The 27,908-nt window shown below is 44.6% G+C and overlaps 1 protein-coding gene and 1 long non-coding RNA gene across 3 annotated transcripts in view; one reads left to right on the plus strand and one right to left on the minus strand.

Moving 5' to 3' along the window:
• Nucleotides 1-14,685, minus strand: part of LOC140918336 (uncharacterized) — a 35,858-nt gene extending 21,173 nt beyond the window's left edge. The window contains exon 1 of the long non-coding RNA XR_012161149.1: nt 14,566-14,685. This is a non-coding gene — a long non-coding RNA (uncharacterized lncRNA). The remainder of the gene's footprint in view (nt 1-14,565) is intronic.
• On the plus strand, nt 14,240-17,537 carry SOCS1 (suppressor of cytokine signaling 1). 2 transcript variants are annotated; one of them, XM_073362438.1, is made up of 2 exons: nt 14,240-14,766; nt 16,555-17,537. In XM_073362438.1, the coding sequence occupies exon 2, from the start codon at nt 16,630-16,632 to the stop codon at nt 17,251-17,253; it is 624 nt and encodes a 207-aa protein (XP_073218539.1). In that variant the 5' UTR covers nt 14,240-14,766; nt 16,555-16,629; the 3' UTR covers nt 17,254-17,537. The 2 variants fall into 2 exon arrangements, with proteins under 2 accessions (XP_073218539.1, XP_073218538.1); XM_073362437.1 differs by having other exon boundaries at nt 14,240-14,535.
• Nucleotides 17,538-27,908: the final 10,371 nt, after the last annotated feature.

The following is a 27,908-nucleotide window of genomic DNA, read 5'->3' on the forward strand; positions in this document are numbered from 1 at the left end:
CATAGATCACATTGGTGGATCTATGCCATCACAATGTGATCTATGCCATCATGTGCCAGCAATGCCCCTCTGCCATGTACATTGGTCAAACTGGACAGTCTCTACGTAAAAGAATAAATGGACACAAATCAGATGTCAAGAATTATAACATTCATAAACCAGTCGGAGAACACTTCAATCTCTCTGGTCACGCAATCACAGACATGAAGGTCGCTATCTTAAAACAAAAAAACTTCAAATCCAGACTCCAGCGAGAAACTGCTGAATTGGAATTCATTTGCAAATTGGATACTATTAATTTAGGCTTAAATAGAGACTGGGAGTGGCTAAGTCATTATGCAAGGTAGCCTGTTTCCTCTTGTTTTTTCCTACCCCCCCCCCCCCCCCCGATGCTCTGGTTTAACTTGGATTTAAACCTGGAGAATGGTCAGTTTAGATGAGCTATTACCAGCAGGAGAGTGAGTTTGTGTGTGTATGGGGGCGGGGGGGATGTGAGAAAACCTTGATCTATGCAGGAAATAGCCCGACTTGATTATGTTAAGAGTTGTCACTTTGGATGGGCTAGCACCAGCAGGAGAGTGAATTTGTGTGGGGGGGTGGAGGGTGAGAAAACCTGGATTTGTGCTGGAAATGGCCCACCTGTTGATCACTTTAGATAAGCTATTACCAGCAGGACAGTGGGGTGGGAGGAGGTATTGTTTCATGATTTCTGTGTGTATATAAAGTCTGCTGCAGTTTCCACGGTAAACATCTGATGAAGTGAGCTGTAGCTCACGAAAGCTCATGCTCAAATAAATTGGTTAGTCTCTAAGGTGCCACAAGTACTCCTTTTCTTTTTGCTAATAAGAAAAGGAGTACTTGTGGCACCTAAGGTACCACAAGTACTCCTTTTCTTTTTTCGAATACAGACTAACACGGCTGCTACTCTGAAACCTGACATAAATCTAATATGGCCCAGATCTGTCTCTCACTTACACTTGAGGAAATCAGGGGCAATTCTATTTCTAGTCCATAATATTACATTGGTGTGAAACTGATGAAAGTGACAGACCCAAAGTGTTTTCAAATCGAATAGGATTTACAGATGTAGTGTCATACACAGGGATCCACACCAGCCAAGCCCTACCCCATGTAGATCCCTTTGCAAGAGTGGAGCATTTGCCATCAAGCTAACTAGTAAGAGATCCAAACAAACCATCTTGTTTGTCTAACTTAAGATCACTGTTTAAATGGCAACAAATAATGGGTTAAATTCCTCCCTGAGGTCAAGTGAGGAAATAAATGAGGCCCATCCTGAATAGGTGCAACAAGGAGCAAAAATTCTTCACTGAAATGCTACCTGAGGTCTCAGTGACTACAACAGTTGAGTCACAGTGAATTCTTAGGAATGAGGAGGATTGTTTTAGCAGGAAACCACCTACCCCTTTGATCAGAGCTACATTCCAGCTATACCACCCAACTCAGCTCAGTAGACGATTTTATCATCATTTTATCATCATCGATGATGTGGATACATCCATTGCAGACAGTTTCCAAGTATCTCTGTATCTTCACAGTGGGATTTCATTTGTTTCTATGTATTGCTAATATGGGAGAGTGTTAATGAGCAAAGGCTTTCTCATAGATATATAGGTTCTGATTCAGCAAGGTACTTAAACTCATTTATACCTTAGAGCATGCGAGCAGTCCCACTGATTAATTCCTCACAGACTTAAGTTTACACATGGCCATATATGTGTTGGATCTTGCCAAAAAATGGGAAACATTTTCACACTGAAAAAATGTTTAGAGGGAAATTTTCTGGCCAGCTGTGATACACAGATATAACCAAGCTGGGTAAAGCACTTTGGAAACATGAATGAATTTTGATAACCCATGAAGTAGATCAGTATTATTGTACCCATTTTACAGGTGAGTAGAGTAAGTCACATTATGAGGTTAAGTCATTTGCTTGGTATCACAAACCAAAGTCAATTTTCTAGATCTTCATCACTGTAGTATCTGAGTACCTCCCAGTTATTAATGGATTCCCTCCTCACAACATCCCTGTCAGGCAGAGACGTATTATCCCTATTTCACAGATGGGGAACTAAATAAGGCACAGTGGTCATTAAACGACTTGTCCAAGATCACACTGGAATCCTGAACTTATGCTGGGACTTGAATCCAGGCCTTGACTCCAAATCCAGTGACCCATCCACTAGACTGAATCATCCCTGGACCAAGCATTGTCCTGTTCTAACTACAAATTGACACTGCTTCCATGAATGACACTTGTCAGTCTTTCAGAGTAGCAGCCGTGTTAGTCTGTATCCGCAAAAAGAAAAGGAGTACTTGTGGCACCTTAGAGACTAACAAATTTATCTGAGCATAAGCTTTTGTCAGTCTTGTCAGTCTGTTTCCTTTTTCTTCATTTGTATTCATTATGATTATTATTATTTAAAACAGGATGGCTGGGAAATGGTGCTAAAACTTTGTTGTCTAATACAAACTGACAGCTGAATGAGCAAGAAAATAAACTGAGTGCAAATGTTGATTGAAATTGGAATGCTAGGGGAAGGTTACAGTTCTGCTTTAATGCCTTTATTCTTTAAAGGGTTCTGTGAAACATAAGTGTCTTTGTTACTATGGAAAAGACAAGTGTTCATGTTATTTGTTATTCTGATGTATTATCTTAGAAACAACATATGTTTGGTGTTGTATGGTTAAAAATTCACAGGAATAAAGACAGTTCTACATTTTAAGGGTAGCTGGTAGCTATATTTAGGTTGTCTCACACTTTCGGTTATAAAAGATTCTTGTGACATTTTCTTGGAGACACATTAACACCTCCATTGCTGCAAGCCTTTGACATTCAGCAAGGGGAAACCCATCAGGCTACAGAAGTGCCTTATCTTTGGGCTCAGCTATATGGAGAGTTAGTGCCCAGCAAGCTGAGGGGTAAATCTGCAGCACACTAACTGGCCCATGTGCACCCTGCTGCCAAGCATGAACTTTCCGTAGTGTGCTTTGAGCTACTCCCATTTCAAACAGCAGTATGCAAAGTGTGCTACCGAATTGTTAGTGAGCAGCGGCAGCAGGGTCCACACAGCCAGTTAGCGTGGGGTTGGCTAGTGCTCTTAGATTTACACCCCAGCCTTCTGGGCACTAAGTGGCCCGATAGCCATGCCCTTTTTCCTGGGAATTTCGATTCCGATTTGGCTGAGCTGCACAGAGCCAACACTCCATTGTTGCATTGCTTTAGCTGTGTCTAACTGGTATAGTTACAATTGGTGACACCTCCAGCACGGACACAGTTTTACTAGTACAAAAGTGCTTACATCTAAAATAAGCACATGGCCTCAGTTTCTCATCGGCCCCACTTGGACCACTACATAAAGCAAGAGCTCCCTCAATTCCTGGCCCTGTGATGAGCGAGTGAGGGCACAGGTGGATTGCCTCCTGAAACTTAGCACATGGTGCCAGATGCCCATCTCCCAGAATCTGGGATAACAGCCTACTGCATCTGGCTAATGTAACTGGTCCTGTTGTTCAAGTGGTAGAAGTCAGTGCTGAAGGCTCAGGGTTCAAACTCTGCTGATGATGCATAATGGAGGGATGGAATTGTTCTAGTTGTACATAATAGAATTTGTTCTTAAAAACCTATGAAATAGCACACAAAAATTATATTAAAAGAATGTTATTTAGGTTGCAAAGCCAAGCATATGAAGGTTAGAAAATGCCAGATTTGCAGTTGTGGCCCTTCTAATGGTCCATGCAACCATAACTTGCCCTATTGTGTTTATGAATTGTGATATTTAAGTACAGGATCACATACTGTTTTTTCCATAGGACCCTGGCTCATTCAGAGCACAGCTTGGATGCACATGGGGGCAGAATGAAAGTTAAACGGGCAACTATAAATCTAGCATTTCTCAACTTTTGAGTGCTTGATTTTGCAACCTAAATAACGTTCTTGTAACATATTTTTTATATTGTATTGAAATAGATTAGAGCATAGACATCTGTTCAAGGGAACCCAGCAGGAACTGGCATGGGAACTGACTAAAGCTGGAGAGGAACGAATCATTTCCCCAAGGCCAAACAACAACAATGGAGCCGCTCCACAGCCTGAGAGTTGAACTAACCCTTTTTGCTCCCTGGGAGGAGTGATTAGTTGAAGATCCCCACTCATCCTCTTCTTTGCCCACCCCCTAAATAATTCCTATGCTCTGGGGTGTAGGTAACCCCTCATGAGCACAACTCCACAGCACATGAGGGGTGTGACTCCCCTGCACAGGATGCCCCAAATATGTCCCCCTCCCCCCTCCAGTGTTGTCAGGCACCCCTACTACTGGAAAAAGGATGGGAATTAACCCAGGGAGGAAGATACAAATACAAGCAAATCATATAAATGCAGCTGTTTCTTGATGAGTTTTTAAGTATGCACTTGTATATACAAATTAGGTTCAGCCCTCAGGCTTCTGGGAAGTTGACAGTTATACACTCACTGTCACAAACATTGGGCACCCCGGATATTTAGAGACTAGAATCACTTAAAGTTTTTTTTTAAATGACCAGTAAAAGCATAAGGCCCAATCCTGCAATGTGTGAGCACCTACCACAAGGTACTGAGTGCTCTCAAATCCCACAGAAGTCAATGAGAGTTTGAGGCATTCAGCACCTTGTAGGATTAGAGCTGCTTTTTATGCAGCACAAAGTACATTTGCCTCTTCCGCTTTTTAGATGATTGATCCCCGACACCTCCTTTCAATGCATAGGCAAGAGATCAGACTTGCAGGCAGGAGATAGGATGCTGAGTGAATTACAAGCAAGTCTGATCCCTTGCCTATGCATTGTGCAGGCTGCACCAAAAGTATAGACCGTGTGCACATGAAGATGGTACATGCATGATGCAACCAAGGATGGATCTGACCCAAATCAACTGAGCCCATAGTTATAAAATAAATGAGTTCACCTCCCAGTTCTAAAGAAAGAGTGTAATGCTTCCCACCCACCCTCATCCCTCTGCTCAACCACACATTGGCAAAGTTCAACAGAAAAGAGCCAAAGTGTGAGCTGTTTGTCACCAGTTACTAGAAGCAGGGAATTAATTGGAATTCAGGGAACTGGAGGCTGGTTATATGAGTAACAATCTTGCTACCGCAGTTTATCTGTACAGTTGATATTTTACAGTTTCATGCATGCAGTTCAGTTTCCCCGAAATCAACCTTTAAAAAAAAGCAAAACCACAGTTTCAGTCTTTCAGGGGGATCAGAAACCAATTTCAGGAAATAGAACCAACTTTGATGGTAAACGTAGCCACTGAAAGTAAGTGTCTTAAGCCAACCTACCTTTACAAAAAGAGGGTTGTGCTTAAAAATATGCCTGAGCTAAGATTTCTATTGCACAGGACCAGTCTGCTAGCTATGCAAATTGGCACCAACAGGGAAATAAGGAATTCAGAGGGGTTTTGACGTCTGGCACACCCCATAAAAACCAAACCAAAACACTAGCATCTCATCTGCATGAACAAACCACCAGAGAGCAAGCTGGCCTTACACAATGATCTCACCAATAAACTGAGGCTTTCCTTTTTTTAACTTACCTAATTACCAAAAAAGCTGTCCACACTACCAAAAGGTGGAAAACCAAAACCACATTTCTTGCTCGTAACTGTGAGCATTTGAATCCTGAAGGCTCAAGTTTATGTAGATTTGGCTGAGTTTATAGGAAGACAGGACTTGCCAGACTGGCTCAGACCCATTCTCCAGCCAGTCCAGTATCCTGTCTCTGTCACTGGCCAGCACCCAGCTGCTCCCTAGGAAGCAGCAAACCCCCTTCTAATGAACAATTATGGAATAACCTGCCCAAAGGCAGCATTCTGGCCCAGACCCTCAAAAGTATTTAGGTTCCTGCCATTGATTTCAGTAGCAGTTAGGAAGCTGAATATCTCTGAGGACCTAGCCCCTGCTAACACCAGTTAGTCGTCGCCTTAGGCCCTGAAGCATGACAGTGTATAGCTTTGAAACATTTTGGCTGTTTTTTTCAGTGTCTAAGGGAGGGAGATGCCCAAGTCTCTTCAAATCCCAGGGGCTAGTTCACATAACACAGGCTCCCCTGAAGAGAACAGCCTTTCATTCTGTCAAATGCCACTGTGGCTAGCCTCATTATCCATAGATACGTCTAATTTTTTTTTAATCTTCCTAAAGCCTTGGCTTCAACGGGCAAGAGCAATACAGATTTATGTGGTGAAGACTGAGGGGGTGGAGGTGGGGAAATCTACAGGAAGCTTTATCTGCAGAACACCACAAATTCTAACTTTAGGCATAAGTTACTCTTTCCATATAGACTGGCTAGCCCTTATCTGGCTATAAGTGCTATCCCCCCAGGGCCTTGATAAAGATTCACACCACTACAAACTAGAAAAGGAGTACTTGTGGCACCTTAGCGACAAACAAATTTATTTGAGCATAAGCTTTCGTGAGCTACAGCTCACTTCATCGGATGCATACAGTAGCTCACGAAAGCTTATGCTCAAATAAATTTGTTAATCTCTAAGGTGCCACAAGTACTCCTTTTCTTTTTGCGGATACAGACTGACATGGCTGCTACTCTGAAACCACTACAAACTGTGTTTCTGTTCTTTGAGTAAGAAGACTTACCCATTCAGCAACATCTCTGCCATTAGGACACTAACAAAGGCTTGATTCTCCACTCTCTCACATCTGGCGTGGTCACTTATGTATGTGGAAAGTGATTAATTTTTACAATCATTTTCATCTGGGCAAAGATCTGAGGCAGACAGTGGACAATCTGGCCTTGCGAGTCAAAATTAAAGCTGGACTCATCAGGCTGCTTTTTGCTTGGGTTGCTGTGGTCAGATGTAGTCAAATGACTGGAATATGAGGATAAATATGGGAATGGCTAGCCACATGAAAGTTGCCATCTTTCTCCAGTGCAGCATATAAATGCTTCACACTTTGATGGTAATAGTTAGTTAAGGAGGATGAGGAAGGTTCGCACCTTTCTTGGAGCTACTGGTTTCCGTGCATGTGGAGGCAGACTCCAAAAATAGTGTGGTGTTTGATTTACATACACAATCAAAAGAGCTCAGATTTCAGGCGTTTCATTTTAAATGAAACTGTAGATTTGAGAGAAGAAAAGAATAAATTAAAAGAAAGGAAGGCTGGTCTTGCGGTTAAGGGGCTAGCTAGTGGCTCTGTAACCTGACTTCCCTTGGGTTCAAGTCCCAGCTATTTTACAGATCCCCCAAGTGGGACTTTAGTCTGTGTGTTTTGGTTCCTCATCTGTAAAATGGGAACAATAATACTGTCTTGTCAATTTTGATGATGAACTCATTGGGACAGTGACTCTCTGTACAGAGTTTAGCACAATGGTGTCCCAATCTCAACTGAGATTTCTAAGGACTACCTTAACACTAACATGTCTCATAATAATAAGTGACCCTATTTATTTGGATTGCTCTTTTCTGGAAATTGCAATGATCAGAGTGCAGGAAAGAACATTTTAATTAATCAGTCTAGTGTCTTCTGATACTGCCTGCAGAAATAACACTCTTACGCTGATTTCCCTTTAACATAATTTTCAGTGCTGGTTGCCTATTTGGTACCACCAGGTCCACAGGAGAACAATACTTCACACACACCTTGCCCCAATAATTCATTAAGCCTCACAATATTTCAGTCAGGGTCTGGTTGAGCTCCCCAAAATAGGTGACTGAACTAGAATAAGGTGCTGAATTATTTTCAATTAGCCAAATTGTCCTCTCTGTGGGGATCAGTACCTGTTGGTCCATCGGGGATGGCGTGCACAAGGAGGAATTTATCCCCCCTGAACCTTCCCATACCAGCATCCTGGGCAGATCTGCTCCCCCAACCACCCTCCTCACACCAGCATCCCAGGAAATCCTCCCTCAGCCCCAGCTTGGGGGAGTCCTGCCCACCCACCAATCTGCTGCAGCAGGGGAGCCCAGCTGCAGACTCTTAAGCAATTGGTTTATGATTCCAAGTTTGTCTTTGCAAGAAACAGGGCTGGGGACCTTGATTTAAAATGAAAGCTGAATTTGTCCTTTGCAGGGACCAAAGGGACTTGGTTAAACAAGGGCTCCAGCATGGGTCCAATGCATCAGTGCTAGATACCTAGGGACAGGGAAGAAGGGGTCACTGTATAAATCCTCCCACTCCTCTTTCCACCACCTGCCCACTGACATTAATGAGACTATTAACACTGAATAAGGTGAGCAGGATTTGTCCCTCCAGCGTTATGCAGTAGAAATGACACTTGCTGTATTCCCAACCCCAAATGTTCAAAAACCATGAGTCAGGCTCACCAAAAATCACGAGACTGTCTTTAAAATCATTAGATTACATAATAGATTTGGTGTTCTTTTTATTTGCTGTCTGCTTTTTGAGCCTTTACAGCGCACTGGGGTCACATTTTGAAGCTTTTTCCATAGATGCAAGTGCTAGAAATGTACTTTTTCTTTAAGAATGAAGGCTGAAATCATCACTTGACTCCAGGAGTTGGGGCTTTAAGGAAAACAATAATTATCACGAGACTCATGACAAAACCATCAGAGCTGGCAACACTAGTTTGAATAAGGAAGAGAGGAGTTTTGAACAGGCTGATAAGGAAGCAGCTGTTCACCAGACAGGATGGATTCTAAGGAGAGCCTAGTGCATCTCAGAATATGACAGAGAAATACCCCATGAGAAACGTAATAAAACACAGATCAGAAACATACAAATTGCCAGGCACACTTCAAGTTCTAGGGGATCCTGCTGCAGTAATATGAAGCCTGGTTTGTTCATTTCAGTGCAGGTCTGTAAATCTGTATCAGCTGTTTATGTATACTACTGCCCTCTAGTGGCTGTTTCTCAAATGTGGCCACCATGGCCACATGCGGCCACCAGGGGGTTTCTCTGCAGCCATGACAGCTTCCTAGGCAGTGATTTGGTGGGGGGGAGCGGGGAAGGGGCAGGGGCAGCAAAGCATTGGCCCTTCCCACTCCTTCCCTGTTGCTTCTGGATGCGCCACTCTGCATGTCTCTGGAGACAGGTGAGGCATACCGCTGAAGGATCAAAGTGAGTTCTCTACTAGGGTGGGGCAGGGATGAGGGGCTTAGTGGGGCTTGGAGTGGCGGGGATTTAGGGAGCCTGGCTGCAGACTGGTTTCAGAGTAGCAGCCGTGTTAGTCTGTATCCGCAAAAAGGAGTACTTGTGGCACCTTAGAGACTAAAATTTACTTGAGCATAAGCTTTCGTGAGCTACAGCTCACTTCACCGGATGCATTCATACTATGGCTCCAGCCACGGGGCTACAGATACCAACCCCTGGCTGCGTGGTGGCAGTGGGCTCCGATCCCCGTCTCTGACCACGTAGTACCAACTCCAAATCTCGCCTGCGGCCGCAGACCCCAAGTGCTGACCCCAGTCCATGCGCTCCAACCCCCAGCCCCATCTGCTGGCTAGCAACTATGAGCGGCAGCAGCTGCCGGTCCTGGGTGCAGATCCCTGATGCTAGCCTTGGGCTCCGGCAGGTGCTGGCTCTGGATGCCAAACCCTAGCCCATGCAGTGGCGCAGACCCCAAGCGCCAGCCCCAAAGTGCGGTGGCAGTCAAACCCCAGCCGCATGCTCTAACCCCCAGCCTTGGCCCCTGACCCCAGGCACTGTTCCTGGAGGTTGACCCTGGGTTCCGGCAGGTGCTGGCCATATGTAATGATGCCCAGGCACCAGCTCTGGGTGCAGATCCCCAGCCCTGGTTATGCAGCAGTGGGCATCAACCCCAGGCTCCGGTGGGTGCTGGCCCAGGACACAGACTCCTAGCTCTGGCTGAGCAGCAGTGGGCGCACACCCCAAGTCCCGACCCCCAGCCCCAGTCAGACAGCAGCAGATGCTGGTTCCAGGTACCAACTCCCAACTGCATGGCAGTGGGTGCTGACCCCTGGCCCTGGCCAAGTAACTGCAGGCACCAACCCTGAGCTCCAGTGGGTGCTGGCCTAGGGCACAGAGCCCCAAACCCAGGCGCCAACCCATACCTCTGACCATGAGGTGGCAGTGGTGGTGGCAGGGCCCCGCATCCAGCCTTCCTGGCCTGCACTGCCTCACCCCTCCATCCAAGTCTTAACTTGCCAGGAATTGCTGTGAAAAGTGATATTAACAAACGTACAAATATCACTTTTCACAGCATTATTTTAATTATTGAGTCTGCAATAGAAATCCCTACATAAATAAATTGCAATGAACTGGATGTGTATACATGCATATTCATTTGTTTTTCCTAAAATTAATTATTTTAGGGAAAAGTGACAGTGCGGCCACCAGCAAGAGTTGATGGCATACTCTGAAGCCACCAAAAAATTTGTTGCGAGAACCCCGGCTCTAGTGGGTGAAATATGACTTTGTCCACTCCAGCAGGCCAAACCCTCTCATGAGCATCCCCTCTACTCCTCTCTCCAACGACAAGATTCCGGTAGTCTGTTTTTCATTTTAAATATCTGGTCACCTTCTGTGGGAGGGAAAGAGTGAGTGGGGGAAGAGGTGATGGAACAAAGGAATGAGGAATGATGGAGGGATCCTGGGGGGCAGGGGTGATTAAAGGAATGAGGATCCCCAGGAATTCTAAAGAGCATGGAGGGTGAGGTGGCATGACCATTTCCATGGCCACTCTGCCCATTTTGACAGGTTAAAGAGTAGCAGCTGTGTTAGTTTGTATTCACAAAAAGAAAAGGAGTACTTGTGGCACCTGCCCATTTTGTAATGTTTCCTCCATCCAGAGTGGAATAGTCCCCCTACAACACTTTGTCAGGAAGGAATAATCTCCATCCAGTTTTAATAGCTCTTCACTATACAAAATGAATATCATCCACCACAGGCTGTCACATAGGAGAGTATCATCAACTATTTGGAGGGCACCACAGGGTCTCTGACTACCTTCCCTCAAGGCTATCAGGGTATAGCTGTGATCACCTAAGGCTGCTGCCAACCTTCACAGGAAGCAGCTCTCTGTGGCTTTCACAATGTCCAAGCCTGTACACTCACTCATGTCACTTCCTCCCACTTAGGGTGACCAGATTTCCCAATTTTATAGGCACAGTCCCGATATTTGGGGCTTTTTCTTATATAGGCACCTATTACCCACCCCATCCCGATTTTTCACATTTGCTATCTGGTCACCCTACTCCCACTTGAGTGACCAGCAGTTCTGTTGCTTCTTTCACCCAGCTCTGACCCACAGCTACCAACTATGACCTCCACATTCCCTCCTGCTGAGCCACGAGATCTGAATTACCTTTTTGGGCAGTCCTGCTTGTTTCCCTCCTGGAGAGACCTTTGCCTGCTGTTCTACCAGTGCCTGATGATGTACCTACACACACACACCAGAGATTTTTCCCCTGCAGTCTGCAACAGAAAAAACACACAGCAGCTAAGCAGCTGTCCCCTCCCTCTCACCTGATCTTTTTTGCCTATAGCTAGCTGCATGTAGCTTTTATATCAATTGGAAGATGCTTGTAACATTTTCCTCTTACGCTGCACGATGGCTGCAATGCAAAAGCTTCCCCATACCTGAGGGGAAATTAGAAGCAACACTCCAACTCCATGCTCCAGAGAGGTACATGGTTATGTGGATACGGCATTGGCTAGGACTCAGGAGATCTGAGCTCTACTACTCACCTATTGTATGACCCTGGGGCTGGGCAAGTCACTTCACATCTCTTTGCCCTCATGTCCTTTGTCTGCCTGGTCTAATTAGACTGTTAGCTCTTTGGTACAGGGACCATGTCTTACTATATAGGTTCATACAGCACCTAGCACAATACTGGTTGGGGACTCTAGATGCAACCATAATAAAAATAAAAGATAATTCTCAGCGACAGTCACCCAATAGATCAGCTTAGTTGTGATGACTGTGCTCACTGCAGCTAAGAAAACAATGCAAACCAATTTCCACTAACATATATCCAAATTCAAAAGAAAATTTCAGTTCACCATGTTCCTGATACTTTTGCATTCACTTTCCACAAGTATTAACGCACTTGCGCTTCACTAACATGAATATTCATTAAAAGCAAATATGAAGCTCAATTACTCAGAAATTCTTTGGAAGAGGATGATTTGAATATTTAATTACAATACATAAAATTCATACTGAGTTGGTTTGTTATATCTGCCATCCAAATAGGGAACAAAACCACCAGGAGCCTCTTTAGGTAACTAAGGCCCAGATCCTAAAAGATAATTATTTCAGGTGGAGTTAGGTGCCTAAATGCCTTTCAAGATCAAGGTCTAAATACCACAGCGTGAATCTCCAAGTTTAACACTGAATTCTTTGCTAGGCATGACATCACCATCACATTAGTCCTGCCTGTGATGGGGATGGACTTTGAAAGGAATATTTACACTCAGAACAAGCGGAAAACACATTCCCTTAAATTGATCCCAGACTAGGAATTTGTGGGTGACAGCAGCACCCTTCTGTCAGATAGAAACCATACATTTGTATGGTCCCAGAAAACCACAGCTACCATTAAGGGGAAAAAAAAATCTCACTCCTGCAATTGCTCCCAACAGGTAACAGCCACCTCAGAACACCAGGCACCTCTTTCATCCATTGCATACATCCCAAAGCATGTGCACTTTGCAGGCATGAAAGATCACTGTTTATTCATTCTATGCTCATAGAGTAAGTGCTCTATTTTGTGGTGAATGTGCTCTAGTTTTCATACCTACCAAAGATGTTAAAACTCTGCTTTAAGTGCAAAACTCAACCCAAATCTTCAGCATAGAGAACTGGTGTCTCCATAATTTCTACCTCTCATTGTACAAAGCCACAAAACATATGGGAGAAACAAGTTGTACCCTGAAGGAATGGCAGTCAAATGCTTGTGTTTTCCTTGCTTTCATAAAAGCTAACCATTGGCTGACTCAGTTTCTCTGTGAGACCGTGGGTGAGCTGGCATTTCTGACATGGTTAGGTTTAAAATAAACAAAAGTATCCTTACCATTTAAACAGGTGCTGTTTAGTAACTTAAAAAAGCTCCTGCTCAGGGTGAACTCAAGTTCAGCCGAGCCTGCTCAGGGAACAGACATACTTTGGCATAGTTTAGGGCAAATAGCCAAAGCAAGGTTTCAAAGAGGATTTCCAAATCTCCTATTGGAGTCAGAGAAAACTACCCCAGGTTCGCCATTGTATTCCTTATTATACCCATATTTGCCTGATTGCTTCACATTTTGGGATGCCATTTAACACATTACTTTTACTAATTAACTAACAATGGACACTGCTAATCACCAAGGCATCCATGTTGACCAGCTACCTTTGAGTAGCCCTCTACCCTTACGCTAGAAGTTCCACCCCAGCTTGTTGCTCTTGTTTTCTTGGCTTCTGCTCCTTGTGCTCGCCCCAGTAAATTCATAGCCTGCACCAGCTGCCTAGCCCTCACCTCACTACACCTCTCTATTACCGTCCCACCACCCTTCCCCCTTCCTCAGTTTCCCCAACATTTTAGCCACCTCTCACTGGCGACTGGTAGCCCTGTTTGCCCAGAGCCACGAGGCAACCGGGTGGGCGGCGGAAGAGGCGAGCCCCCCAAATCTCCATTACCGAGCAAGAGGCTGAGTGACGGCTAGAGGCTTAGGATGCATAATCAAGCTACCCAGGAGCCCTCCCTGCGCAGCGCCGCTCACAAGCGGGGGCCGGCCGCGGCCGCTTCCACCAGGGCTCCGGACTGGAGGCTGACCGGGGAAGGGGAGCTAGGTAGCGCTCCGCGCCCCCACAGCCCCGGTCCCCCCGCGGCTCTCCGGGGAGGGGGGGCGCTCGCGTGCGCCGCCCACCCTCACCCCGTATCCCCTGGAGCGCGCCAGGAGCCGGGCTACCAGCGGCCGCGCCCCAGCGCAGCCAGCCTGGCGCTGCTGTTCCGGGGAAGGGGCGGGGCGGGCTGCTCGGGGCCCGCTTTGAGCTCGCGCCAGCCAGCCAGGATTCCTTGGAACTGGCCCTCGCGGCGCCCGGGAAGCGAAACCAATGGGGGCCGCCCGGCCGCCCGCCCCTCCCGCGCCCGGCCGCCCGCCCCTCCCGCGCCCGGCCGCCCGCCCCTCCCTCGCCCGCCCCTCCCGCGCCCGGCCGCCCGCCGGAGCCTCGGCGCTCCTGCGCCGCAGCCGCCTGACGCAGATGGAAAGTGAAAGTGAGCGGCTCGTGGCCAGGCCACGTGTTTTCTGCGAATCTAGCCGGAGAGGGTGGAGCCGCCGGGGCCGGGGAGCGGAGCCCGAGCCATAAAACTGCGGGGCGATGAGCGCAGGCAGAGCAGTCCGGCTCCAGCGCGCCGCGCAGCCTCTGGCAGGCTGGGATTGCTACAGGCGCTAGGCAGGACTCGCGGGCAGATTATGGTTGTGCTATTCCTAGGGCCAGGCCTACGAGTGCACCACTGCCGCGCGGGGGCTACGGGCTTGCAAGGCGGCCGTGCTCGCAGCTCGGGTTTATGGTGCCCTAAGCCCGTGCAAGGAGCAGAGCTGATCCCCGCGGCTCAGGGCAGAGAAGGTAAGGGGCGCTGTCTTTGTAAGCCATTACCAGGGCCGTCCCGAGCGGGCTTCCACGCGCAGCCTTTGGTGTCCCTTAGCCTGGAGCGCAGCGAGCCCTAGTCCGCTTCCAGCCTTAGAAGCGTTCAAGGAGTTTCCAAGCGCGGCGAATGATCTTTGGTCCTTACGCAAGAACTCACGAGCCTGCACAACGCTGGGGTTTTTAAAGAGCTAAAGATCGGTGGAATATAAGGTAGCAGAATCATAATAATACTGCCCATCGTTGAGTCTCTAGCTAACGCCTTGCTTGCCAAAAGGACTCCCGAGCCGTTTGCGAAGTGTCTATCCTGCGGCATCCTTGAAAAGTAGTTACCTCTGGGGTGGAGCGCAGCGGCGAACTGACAGACCAGCATTAGCTGGGCCGGGATGGGGAAAACTTTGGCCAAGGAGACAAGGGCGAAACTTCTGCTCGTAGGAAAAACTGCCTTGGGACCTTGCAGTGAGGCACAGGAAAGCCGCTGTGTTTTCAAGCTTACTGGCAGTGAAGTGCATAGAACTCTTTATGTACATCCCCCTTTCCCCCAAAAAGAGAGAATGTTTTCTTTCTCCTGGAGGTGAATGGTTTACTCTAGAGAACCTTATTGTTTTAAACGAAAAGCTTCAGAGTGCCTTGCTTTTTTTTTTTAAACTTTGAATACTAAATAACGATCCTCACCCAATGATTAGAAAAGCTGACATCAGTTTCTTTCATGTGCCATACAAGGAAAACCTGCCCATACTTCGCTTGTTTTAAGTGATCTGCTAATGTCAGGAATTTATTATTGCTATTTCAGTCAGTAAAATGATCTAAACTAAACTAAAATGTCCAACTGTTGCATTCACAGAGACAGGAATCCAGCTAAGTGCTGTCTCTTCATCTACGTTGGCATGTTGCTGTGTACTTGTGAGACAGCTGGGGGGATTCATTTCTGAGAATGTTGAGAGAGCTTGAGGCAATCTGCCAGTGCTGATCTATAACTGACTAGAGGGATAAATTCTAAAATCTATGCTTTCCAGTAAGGTCAAGGCAGCCAGCAGAGATGTATTGAACCATGCTGTCGGGTTAGACATTTGAGGCCACACAAATTGCTGGTACAACAATGCTTATTTCTAAAGACTTACTTGAGGGATGAATTTGGCCCTTGGTGCTGAAAGATATATCAATAGGAAGCAATTTAGATAGGGCCACTTAAAGTGCATGCAATACAAAAAAGAGAGAGAGGAATAATGCTTTAAGGGTTCATAGAGGTTGCTTTGTGTAGACATAGTGAGGTGGTAACATTGCTATCCCCCGGGAGGGAGCAAGGGGTGGGAAATGGACTTCTATGGCTGCTTCTCCAGTTTATTGAAGAATGGAGAGTAGATTTAGAATTATGAGTAAATTGGCAGTGTTAAACTGCACTGCCAATCATGTTTGAATATCACAATGCCACCTATTCATTTCAGCCAGTTCCATCCAGTTTCTGGGGATTTGTACCCAGCTGCAGAGTTTACCTTTCCTTTAGCCATTTTTTTTTTCCACATAATGCAACGAACAATACAGTCTGAGCCCAGACATCTACATCTGGGAAATGGGAGAGGGAAGTGAGCAAATCAGTAGTTTTATTCTAAGTGGTTTTATGCAAGATTAAGGAATTGATGGAGAAGGATACACAGAAAGTAATGTTTGAAAAAAGAGATTCCCATCAGTCAACTCTATCCAGAATCTGATGCATTTCTATGACTAATAATAGGAAAACCACATCATTTGTAACTGTTTCCCTGGCTGAATACTTCTGACCTTCAGATGTTTCAAGAGCAATGGATTGCTAACCTAGCCAGAAAGTGATGCTGTTAATCAGTTGTTGCTGGGTGTAAATTTGCAGAGTAAAGGCTTTATTTTATAAGGGAGCAGAGAGGTGTGAATGGAAGATTGTCATTAATTTACACAGATTGAGGGCCCCTCTCTCCCTCTTCCTTCCCTGCGGATCTAATTTTTTTTTATTTTTTTTTTTAATTTCAGAATAGCCGCTGGAGAGCTGCACTGCCCTGGCCACTGACGCTATGGAAGACCGCATCCGCTGGTCTAGTCTATAGGATGGTAGCGCACAGTAAGGTGGCAGCAGATAATGCAGTTGCAGCAGACCCGAGATGTCGACTTGAGCCTCCAGCAAGGGATCATTCTCGGCCTAGAGGTTACCATGGCCCGGCTCGGTCCAACAATGGGCAGGCGCAGAGCGACACACACTTCCGAACTTTCCGCTCGCAGGCAGATTTCAGTAGCATCACCCGAGCGAGCGCCCTGCTGGATGCATGTGGCTTCTACTGGGGTCCACTGACTGTCAGCGCGGCCCACGAGAAGCTGAAATCTGAGCCTGAGGGCACTTTCCTCATCAGGGACAGCAGACAAAAAAATTGCTTCTTTGCCATCAGTGTTAAGACTGTTACTGGGCCCACCAGCATCCGAATAAACTTCCAGGCTGGGCGTTTCAGCCTGGATGGCAGCAAGGAGAGTTTCGACTGTCTCTTTAAGCTACTGGAACATTATATAAGCTCCCCAAGGAAGGTGCTGGTCACCCCACTACGCAAAGTCCGTTTACGGCCATTGCAGGAGCTCTGCCGGAAAAGCATTGTGGCAACATTCGGGAGAGAGAATTTAAACCACATCCCTCTCAATCCAGTTTTAAAGGACTACCTGAAATCCTTCCCATTTCAGATATAAATGCAGCATTAACTGTGTGCATGTGTGTGTGAGAGAGAGAGAGATGTGTGAAGACATCTGGGTTTTTTAATCTATTTGGGAGTGACCAAATTTATTTTTGTAGCAATTTACTGTATTTTGTGATGGAACCTGAACACTTGACTTCTTATGTTTACACAAACTGTTTGCACAAACCCAGGGTTTTTAAACCCTGGCATTATTTTTCTGCTGGGCAGAATATTCTATTTTATAATATTTCTAATGAAAATAATGTAATAAACTTTATTGTGAAAGTTTTTAAAAAATAGCATCTCTGGTGTCTTTAGATTTCTGGGTTCTACTTTCTGATTGCTGTGTATCAGTTAGGAGTGACAATGGGCCAGGTCCTTAGCTAGGGTAAATCATAGTAATCCACAAAGTTGAAGTTTCACTGATTTTACCTCAACTGAGGAGCTGGTCCAGTAACATTGGTGCTGCCAGCAGACAAAGACAGACATGCTCTCTGTCCCAGGTACTATATAAAGAAACAGAAATGAGACTGAATACACTAAGGATGGGTCTGTGTTGGATCCTTCTACAGCTCCCCTATAAATCAATAGGAGCAGGGTACTGGAGTGTATGTGCTGAGATGCCTTATTTAATAAAAAGTGAGGTTTATGGAAGGATTTGAATATCTGTAGTCACCCTTCCCCATGTAGTAGTTAAGGACCAATCATTTCTAGTCCTCTATGTTCAAAGTTTAGGTGTTTTCCAGGGGAAAATTTAATATTGAGAAGGAAAGTGCAAGGGAGCTGAATAAATATACACTTTTTGCAAACCCCACCCCCAAAACCAAAACCTTGTTGAAACTGCCTCTGTACTATTTTTGTGCACGTTTTGTGAAGGAGTGATTCTATGACATCCCCTTGTCTGGGGTAATCATCAGACCTGGGCTTGTCTCATTTCTTTTAAAAGCTGCATACGCAATTCCAAGGCTGTAGACAAGAAGCTGCTGTCTTACACAACCAAATCACATGAATGTCAGTGAAGAAAATCAAACAGTGCAGAAATGACAGGTACTTCAGAAGGACATGAGCACTTTGTCACTATGAGGGGTGTGGGGCAGTGGTCCCTCTTTTAAGAAGTCATCCACATGAGATTTCCCCTAATCTTGTGCTTTCCCCAAATGTTCACACACTTCCTTGAAAATTAGAATTATGAAACTGTTTTAAAGAACAGAGTGAATCAGATAATTCAAAAGGTAGCATATTGCTATCCACAGCACTGGGATATATCATTATGGCTTTACACTGTTAATGAAGTAACTTTAGGGTTTGGAGGTTAAGAAACCTCTTACAGTGCTGTAATTCACCTTCTTTTTAGAAGTTAATGCCAGCTTGGGGACTTGGACTGTAATATAGGGTTCTTTATATTTAATACCAAATAGTATTTTAGCTTAAAGGTTAAGAATACCCAAAAGCAATTAAGGATCTGAAAGTACTGAAAAGGTGTAAGCTTAGAAAAATGTCAAATACACAAATATTTAACAGTATAGCAAGATTCCCTTAACACTGTCACAGCTACTTTGCTAAAGCTGTTCTTTCAATTTGTACTCCTACACTGCATCTAGTCTCCCCTCCTGCAGCAGTGTTCCCATAGCTTGGGTTATCACACCCAAATTCTATTTAATTCTAAAGTTGTCACCAAAAGCAGAATTTTCCCACAGCAGCTGTGAGGAACATGTAAATTGGAGAAGTACTGATTAGCTTGTGATGTAGCAGAGGTGGTAAGCAACTCATGAACACAGTGTACTTTCAGAGGTTAAGGGCTTTGCTGAAAAAAATTCTTTGGAAGACAAATGCTGCCAAACAGGTTGGCAGCCCGCTGGGATTATTTTCTCCACAGATATTGTAGTGTCTCTTAACCCTTTAGGACCTCAATGTGTGATGCTTGCCTAATAATATGTGACAAAGGCCCATAAAACAAAGAAGCATGAAATTATGTAGGTGGGGCATTAGGGGGAGGTTCTTTATCCTGATTAAGCTCCTCTGATGTCAATTTGCGAAAGTAAAAAGAGAGCATGATAATAGACTGGTCTGGGATGAAGATAAATGGGGGTCTAAAATCACCTGCCCTGTAGTGAGGATGATATGGATTTAGGCTTTATCTTTCTCTTTGGCCTCTTTCTAAAAAAAGCTCTGTTTTCTTCATTTTAAAATTAATTTAGCAGGAATTTAGTCCATAAATGGAAAGGGGCTGTTTGAAGGCTCAAGGCAAAGAGTCAAAGCTGTGTTTAAAAGACATGGTGCTGTGCCTCTAAGAGGTGCAGTCCGGAGCATGCAATCCAAGGGGAGGGGGCAAAGGTAACTTGGCACCTCACAGTTCTGGGTTTCATCAGGGATTGCGGTATCCCTCAGCATAAAGTAGAACAGCAGGGGACCCCGTCTCTTAGAGCTCCTTTGGGTCACTCCACAGCAGCTGAGATTATGTGCTATGAGGATGCACCTCCAACTCCCAGAATGTTCTCTGAGCAGGCAGTTATAAGTGGGCCTACAGGGCTGTTTACATGTCAGCTGCATGCAGGAGCCGTGGAAAGAGCTTCGAGCCCAAAGTTTTTTGTTGCCCCTTGAACTGTGAAATCCCTTGTTTTCTGTTATGACTTTGATGGGGTTTTAGAAGTAATATTTTTAATTAATACCAATATTTTCCACAGCCAGCAATGGAAACACCACAGGTATATACTGAAACATTTCAAATAGTATCTTACAAACACCAAAATACAACTCAGTACATTACAAGCACAGTTACCTCCATGCGTCGGTTAGCTCTGTTCTCCCCACTCTGATTATACACTGCAGCTGTGGAGGTAGGATGAAGACAACAGTTAATCTGTAAAATGCTAGCAAAGAATTTGAACAGCACTCCCAGTTCTGCATTATCTGGGGAGGGTTGTAATATTTATCATGAGTAGGGAATAAGTGATTTTAAAACAGCATACTGCTTATGGGGATGTCTGTGGTCCCTGTGACCCTAAGAGTAGAGAGGAAACAAAGACTTTGAGGTGGATTGTTCATTTTACTATTGTTGATAGCCAAGTACCTGGAATTGTCTAATGCTGCTCAGTCATATGATACTAGTTGAATATTTGAGCCGATTATATATAATAGAGAGCCTCATTCTAGTGTTTCTGCATCTTTTTCACAACAAAAGCAGCCCTGTTTTCTTTCACAATAAGCTAATTTCCAGAGCTTGCTGCTGCAGCAAAAATATTGCATTAATCATCTGTATTCATTAACCATACAGCTGCCCAGAGAACCTAGTTAACTCAGCTAGATGGGTTTGCAGAGGCTCAATAGAAGAATCTTGAGTGACAAACATAGCCTCACCTGACTATGAAGCTGTGGTCTCACTAATCCTGTTATGTTTGAAGTCATTTACAAGAAGTGAGGCCTCAGCTGCAATGAGCAGTGAAGCTATATTCAACAGCCAGGCAAAAAGTGTCCCCCAGGGCAATCTACTGACCATATGTAGTCATCAATACTATTCACCCAGCCTGTACTAAATCCTCCAGTCAACAATATATCCACCTCCTGAACATTCTCTTTTAGACTCAGTACCATGTTTATCAGTGCCATGCATCCATTCAGTCCCTAAATCGTTTTCTGTCCTCTCTTTTATGATATCAGCCTTTTCAAGCTACTCATTTATTTATTCACTGTACAGTTATCTTTAAGGTAAAGTTTGCCTAAGAGCAGTTTAGTTCTGATTTATCTTAATTTCTTTAAATGCAGCTAAAATGCAAACCAGTTACTGCATATGGCATCTGCTGAACATTTCTAGGATGTTTCCTCTCACTGACCTCAGACCTTTTTCACTACAGTGGCCAAAGCATGGCTTTCCTGTGACTGTTACACTCCTCAAACACACACCAGAAATATTCACAGGTGTGACTTTCTGCACACCAGCATGTACCACAGCAGCCATATCACTTCCTTCCATTTACTCTTCTTGTCATCATGGGATAATGGAAATAGGCCAAACACAAACCAAAAGAGAGCACTGGTTAGGGACTCCATAGGATGTGCAAAGCAAAGCACCAGTTGCATAGGTGTTAATAAGCCAAAGCAGGAAATCTGGAACAACTGTAATGTAGAACCTTAATTTGCAAAGTAAATGAGTTACTCACATGCCCAAACTGTTTGCCCTTCTTCCCTGACACTGATGGTAAAATGTGCCATCTGTAGCTACTGATGTTACAAATGATAAGAATGATATGCTCAATTGTCCCAGAGCATAGTAAAGGAAGCAGCCTGCAATCTCTAGAGCTCAGATATGATATAGATCTGGTTTAAGCACCTGAATAGAACAGATCAAAAATAGCAGAGGCCATATGTTACTCAGTTTACTCAGTAGACCTTGATTACACCTGTGTTAGTAATGTAAGCAGGACTAAGCACCATCAACGTTCTACTATGATTTTAATATCAGTTATAGGCATGTTTTTCATAGATCCCATAACTGCACTGTCACATAGGTGGCTCCAGTCATCATCAGTCTATCACAAAAAAGCAGAAAGAATACTCTGGGGGGGAGGGATAGCTCAGTGGTTTGAGCATTAGCCTGCTAAACCCAGGGTTGTGAGCTCAATCCTTGAGGGGGCCATTTAGGGATCTGGGGCAAAAGTTGGGGATTGGTCCTGCTTTTAGCAGGGGGTTGGACCAGATGACCTCCTCAGGTCCCTTCCAACCCTGATATTCTGTGATTCTCTCTGAATATCAGGGAATCGCTATTGCCTTCTCCACATTTATTTCTCCTGATGGGAAAGGCTTGCATTAAAAAGCATACAAATGAATTTCTTTTGTTCCCTGCTACTAACTGAATTGATGTGATTACTAAAATGTGCTAATTTTGTGCTGAATAAAATCCCCTGGCTAATGAGCTATTCTAGGAGATGTCCAGATTCCCCCCAGATACGTTTGTGGATGTAAAGTTCTGAATGAGTAGTTTCAAAAACAAAGGAACGTTCTTCACGTCATTATTGTTGTTAATAGCATTATTCTGTGCGCTTCCAAGCAGAGGCGCCTTATACCCTCACCTATTGCCAAGCCTTTATAGTTTCCTTTTACAGGAATATTAATGTAACCCTTCTGCCAGGCCAGGCTGATAGCAGCAAGGGCCAGGTTCAGTACACAGGGGTTCCCTCTCATCAAAGCAAATACAAAACTGGCTCGAGCCCCCACCCAGTGAACTGGGAAAATCTTACACACCCCCTGGGCGCCTCAAAGAGGCAATACTTCCCCTCTCCCAAGCACAGAGTCTCCCTGTAGCAGAGAATCTTTAATAACATGAGGTAAACGACATCAGCATTAAATTGGGGAAACACCACAACTAGTGTTCGTTAACCAAACCATGAGCAAAGACCCACCCCAGCAAATTGGGTCACATCCTTTCCCTCTGGTTCTTGAGTCCCAGAACCCAAACGTCTCTTGAGTCCAGCAATCCACAAATCACCCAAAGTTCAAAAAGTCCAGCCCCAGAGTTCAAAAGTTCATCTGCAGAATGTTGCTCCCCAGTTTGGCTAAAATGTGCCTGTGGGGGGGGGGGGGGGAAGAGGTAAGGGGCACCTTACATGTCCTGAAGCTGACTGCCCCACAGGGCTCCACTCCACCATGACCGGCTCCGCTCAGTGTCTCATGAACGGGCTCCACTCTGCGCAGCTCGCCTCACTGTCTCACAAACACTCCGCGAGCCTATCTACAAACAGCACCACTGCACTCTAGTTCTTCCGGCTCCCCACTACTTGACACAGTGCTCAGTGATTCCAGCTCATAGTAGTGGGAGCCTTAGTGCTGGTACACCATAAGGCCAAAGTGAATTCAGCACAGTACCTGTAGCAAGACTCTTAAGAGACCCAAAATTAGCTCTGACACTCCACAGTAGAGAGAGACAGAGGTGCAATGGGTGTTTCAGGCCCTTACAAAGGGGCCCACACTACCAGGTACAAATACCTGTCTCAAGCCTCTCTCAATTCCCAGAGTTTTGGAACCCATGTCCCTTGCCTAGAGAGTGCTACTTAGTTGATGGTGAGTCCCTCCATCATAACAAAAGGCCCAGTACAGTTCCAAGCACAGTTCCCATAATCAGGGTAATAACAATTTATTCTTTCTGCCCCAATAACAGAGACACTGGGGATCCCACAACAGCCAAAGTGACCATTTGGGCAGTTATGGCCTCATTCTAGGCGGGGTGGGTATGCCTATGCAAATGAGATCAGCCCCTGAAGTTCTTTTCCACAACTTGCCACACCTCACCACCAGATGTCAGGGTGGAGCTCATCCTGATTCTGCTTACGTCAACTTCATGCCTTTATGCTCCAGCACAACACTCATTCTTTTTAAGCCTGTTTTAGAATTTGTTAGGAGAAAGGGTCATTTGGTAAACATCTTAGTATCTTTGGTTACAGATGATTCCAATTTATACAGCCTGTTATAGTTGCCTGTGTTGAACACAAAGGGCCAGACTGTGCTTGCAACTTCCATTAGTGTAAATTCTGAGTCCACTGCCTTCAGTGGAGTTACCTGCGATGGACACCAGCGTAACCGAGAGCAAGGGCAGACCCAGAATATCTGTGCATTAGTACTAATAATATTTATATAGTTCTGTATAGTTCTTAGTGGGATCCATAGATCCTTCAGGTCTGATTCGCTGTTCCACTAAGGCCCTTTATTTTCACTTTAAGGCACTGTCCATAGATTTTCAAAGCCAGGAGGGACCATTTAGTCTGAATTTCTATATAAAACAGCCCATAGAACTTCACCCAGTAATTTCTGCTGTGGAAGAAATTATACTTCCCTGCTAAATTAGTGAACACTATCAAGCCCAATACTTTGGGGTTGAATTACAACATACCTTTTAGAAGACATCTTGATATGAAGGCTCCAAGCAGTGAAGAATTTGCCAGTTCCCGTGGAAAGCTTCCCCAATGATTAGTACACCCCGCTGTTTGAATGTTACGTCTTATTTCCAAACTGTGATGCGTGCCAGCCCACAGGCCCTTTTCTAACAGGAATTACAGTCAGAAAGGTAAGAAAGAACATAGCACAGTTTATGTGATTATAAGTGGAGTGCTTAATGGAATAAGCTGGGTTTTTGAAGAAGGTGATTGTATAGTAACAGGGAGTCTATTTCACATGCATATGCTGCTATGGAAGAAAGCATAAAGCTGGGAAAGGGTGGATGAAACAAACGGTGACTGGAGCATAGGGAGCAGGAGGGTTGTGGTATAGACACAATAGCTCTGGCAACAGAGAGCTAAGGGAAGGGATACAGCTGGGGGAAAGCATTAACATTTGTTTTTGAGAGTGCATAGAAAAAGTTTGAACTTAGCTGAATAAAAGGGGAAGCAACAGTGCAGAAATTCAAAGAGGTGGTACATGTGGTCAGAGTATTTAGGAAAGAAATATGATGTTGATGGAGACATGTGGCAGAGCTGGAGCAGGAATACCCAGGTGAGACCATGCGCAGGAACTGGGGAAAGCGTTAGTGCTATTTTACTCGTTCTCCACACCTGTGGGCTGGAGATCGGAGGCAAGGGTGGGTCAAAGAGCGGATAAGAGCAGAAAGCAGATGGTGGTAAGTTTTATCTCCTTACCTAAAGGATGGATTCAGAGTGTGGTGCACAGCAGGCGTGGTCTGCGTAAAGCTAGAGCAGTAAGCCATTTAAGACTGACTGAGTCACTCTGGTAACAGATGGGCAAGGCAAGGCAAGGCAAGGCATGGCATGGCATGGCATGGCATGACTATTGTTCTCTCTTTAGCAAAGCATGATGAGAGAGGGGAGGGGTCTGGAGCCTTTATAAATTAATCTCCTTTCACTCTCAGATGGCTGTAATTAAGATGGCATCAAGTGAGAGGGTAGTGTCTACTGGTAGCAAAACCTGTAGGGAACATAAGTAGGAAGCTCAGAGGCACTCACCTCTGGATAGCTTTTGGCCTTTAATTAGTCTGATACAGTAACAGGTTTCAGAGAGGTAGCTGTGTTAGTTGTTTTTTTCTGCTACTGTAGGATGTCTTGGAATTTCTATCATTTTGGGAAAGGGATCTCTGTGTTAGTTTATTTTTTGTCTCATGGTGTAATTAAACATTTTGGTTTTAAGAAAAACTGACTCTTTCTGTCTTCCTTTATCTCACCACTAGTTCAATGAGCAGAGTTATTTTGATCCTCCACAGCAAGTCAGGGAGAAGAATGCAGCAGTGAGGACACATAGCTAAGTGCATTCGCTAGCATATTGGTAGTAGGAATAGAGAGGAATGAATGAACTTCGCTGAGGATGCGGAGAAAACAGCAGCAGGATTTTGCAAGGGCCTGGATCTGAGAAGAGAAAGGGGGGAATCAGAGATGGCACTAATGTGATCAGCTTGAGTGATGGTGGTGCAGTCAGGGGGACCAGAGTGCAGGGGAGGAAGAGGTACTTTAAAAGAAAAGATCAAGATTTCAGTTTTAGATACAGTAAGCCAAATTCATGCCTGACAGATGTGGGATCAGCTCTCATAAAAGTCAAGAGTTGGTACAAGAAGTGAAGCCAGACCTTTAATTTGAGTGCAATTTATCCATGTGGATTCAGAACAGAATGAAAGGTGAGCCGTGGATAGGTAGATGCGAGTCTTTGCCGTAGAAGCACCAGCTGAATTTGCGTGCAGCTTTTAATAGTTCAAAGCTCTCACAGGAATCTATAAAAACTGTTCCACCTTCTGTAGTGTTTTTACTGCAAACTAGAACTATTCCCTTTTCTTGGTGTGGCAGGTGCACTTGAGGTAGCACTGTCCAAGGATAGTCTTTTCCAACATTTTATGTATAACTAAAATATTAATCACACTCAACAGCAAGCTTATTGCTCCCTAGACCTTCCTGTATTATTCCAGAACATATGTTTGGGGTGATATCCTGACTCCATTGAGGTGAGTGCAAGCCTCCCATAGATTTGAATGGGGCCAGGATTTTACAACTAGCATTTTGGAGTTAAATCTATGGACTGTAGTTGTAACGAGGGTTTATTACCTTAACTGATGCCTTGCTAACTCACAGCTTGAGAATGACATAACAACCATTTCCTTACCAAATTATGCTGTTTAATTTAGATATTGTACACCCTACTATGATTAGCATGGATATGGGCAAGTGTTCCCAAGTCATTTATTCTGCCCTTCAGATTGAAACTGATCTTCACTATAATACACTTTCACCTTGACCAAACTGCCCTAAAGTCAACTTCCCTCTAGGAGAATATGATTGTTACTGGAAATTGAGTCAGACTGAGCTTTCAGGTAAGCTTCTTCCTGATTGGAAAGAATTATTTTCCCAGTGCTCTTTCCCAGTTTGAAAACAAAGTTAACCTAAAAAAAATAAGCAAATGACCCAGATATGTCTAAAGCTCATCTATCTAGCTGTGTGTATGCGTGTGTGTGGGTGTGCACGTAAATGTACAGGATATCATGTGTATATATACTGCACACAGTATATTGCTATCTCTCTGGAGAATATACATGTGATGATGTGGTTTAAAGTTCTGATCTGGATGAGTTTGAGAGATTCTGAGACACATTATAATAAATCTCAGAAGAGCTGAATTAATGGGCAGAGTGTAGGTGAGGTGGTCAATAGTACCTGCTACATTCATTTACTACTTGGCTCTGCAATTTATTATGTGGATATTGCCTCTATTTGGTGGTGTGTATAATATTTTTATAATTGCATACAGAGTACACGACAAGATCTTCATTTTTAGTATCTTCAGTATAAAAACTTTTGGTATAGCTGAATTCATTTCACGTCTCCTTGTGAGAGATTCTCTTTATCTTATATTTTACTATGTCACCAATGTTATGACACAGAAAGGGAGTGACTGAGTAATGCAAATGCATACAATCAATTTGCCCTGCACGGTACAGTTTTGATATGGTAATTAATTTCAGAAGGGCTGAACATTGTAAATGCCAATCAATATTGTCCTTGTGCTTCTTGGAATTATGCTAAATGACTTCTAGCTCTGAATTTCTATCCCATTATAAAAAGTCTACAGGTGACAAGACAAGAAAGTTTATGCCTTAAATTGGACTTGTTAATATAGCTATGGGCATGGTTGACTGAAACACCGTAGGCCTCATACCTGAGTTCTCAGGATGTTCATAGCCACAAACATAGTGAGCACTGCATGTATTCCACCCTACTAGTTGTTAAGCTGAAGACTCCTTTCAAATCTTTTAAATACTCTGGATGTATCTCACTAGATTCTAGTATGGATGATGATGGCATGGGATTATTTCTGTCTTCATTCAATACACTTTCCCCAGCCTCCACTCCCACAAGTGAGTGTTCTGTGGGCTTTAATGACGGTTACCCTGTGACTCACATGCATTCCCCAGCGAAGGATAGAACTTTAAGGATCTCAAGATCTTTCTCGCAGGCTGGGCTTCCACAGGGGATTACAGCGATGAACTGCACAAAATGTTGAAGTCACTTGTGATGCTACTAATGATGTTTTGCATGTTGAGGCTAAGTAGGCTGCCAGCATGTGTTGTGTATTACATGTATATCCAAAATAACCACTCAAACAGCATGGCAGAGAGAGGCTGTGTAGTTCTGTTCATAGGGCAGTGGCCTGGGAGAGACCTCAGTTCTGTTCTGACTCTGCCCCAGA

Source organism: Lepidochelys kempii, chromosome 10, assembly GCF_965140265.1.
Source record: "Lepidochelys kempii isolate rLepKem1 chromosome 10, rLepKem1.hap2, whole genome shotgun sequence".
Classification (NCBI taxonomy): domain Eukaryota; kingdom Metazoa; phylum Chordata; order Testudines; family Cheloniidae; genus Lepidochelys; species Lepidochelys kempii.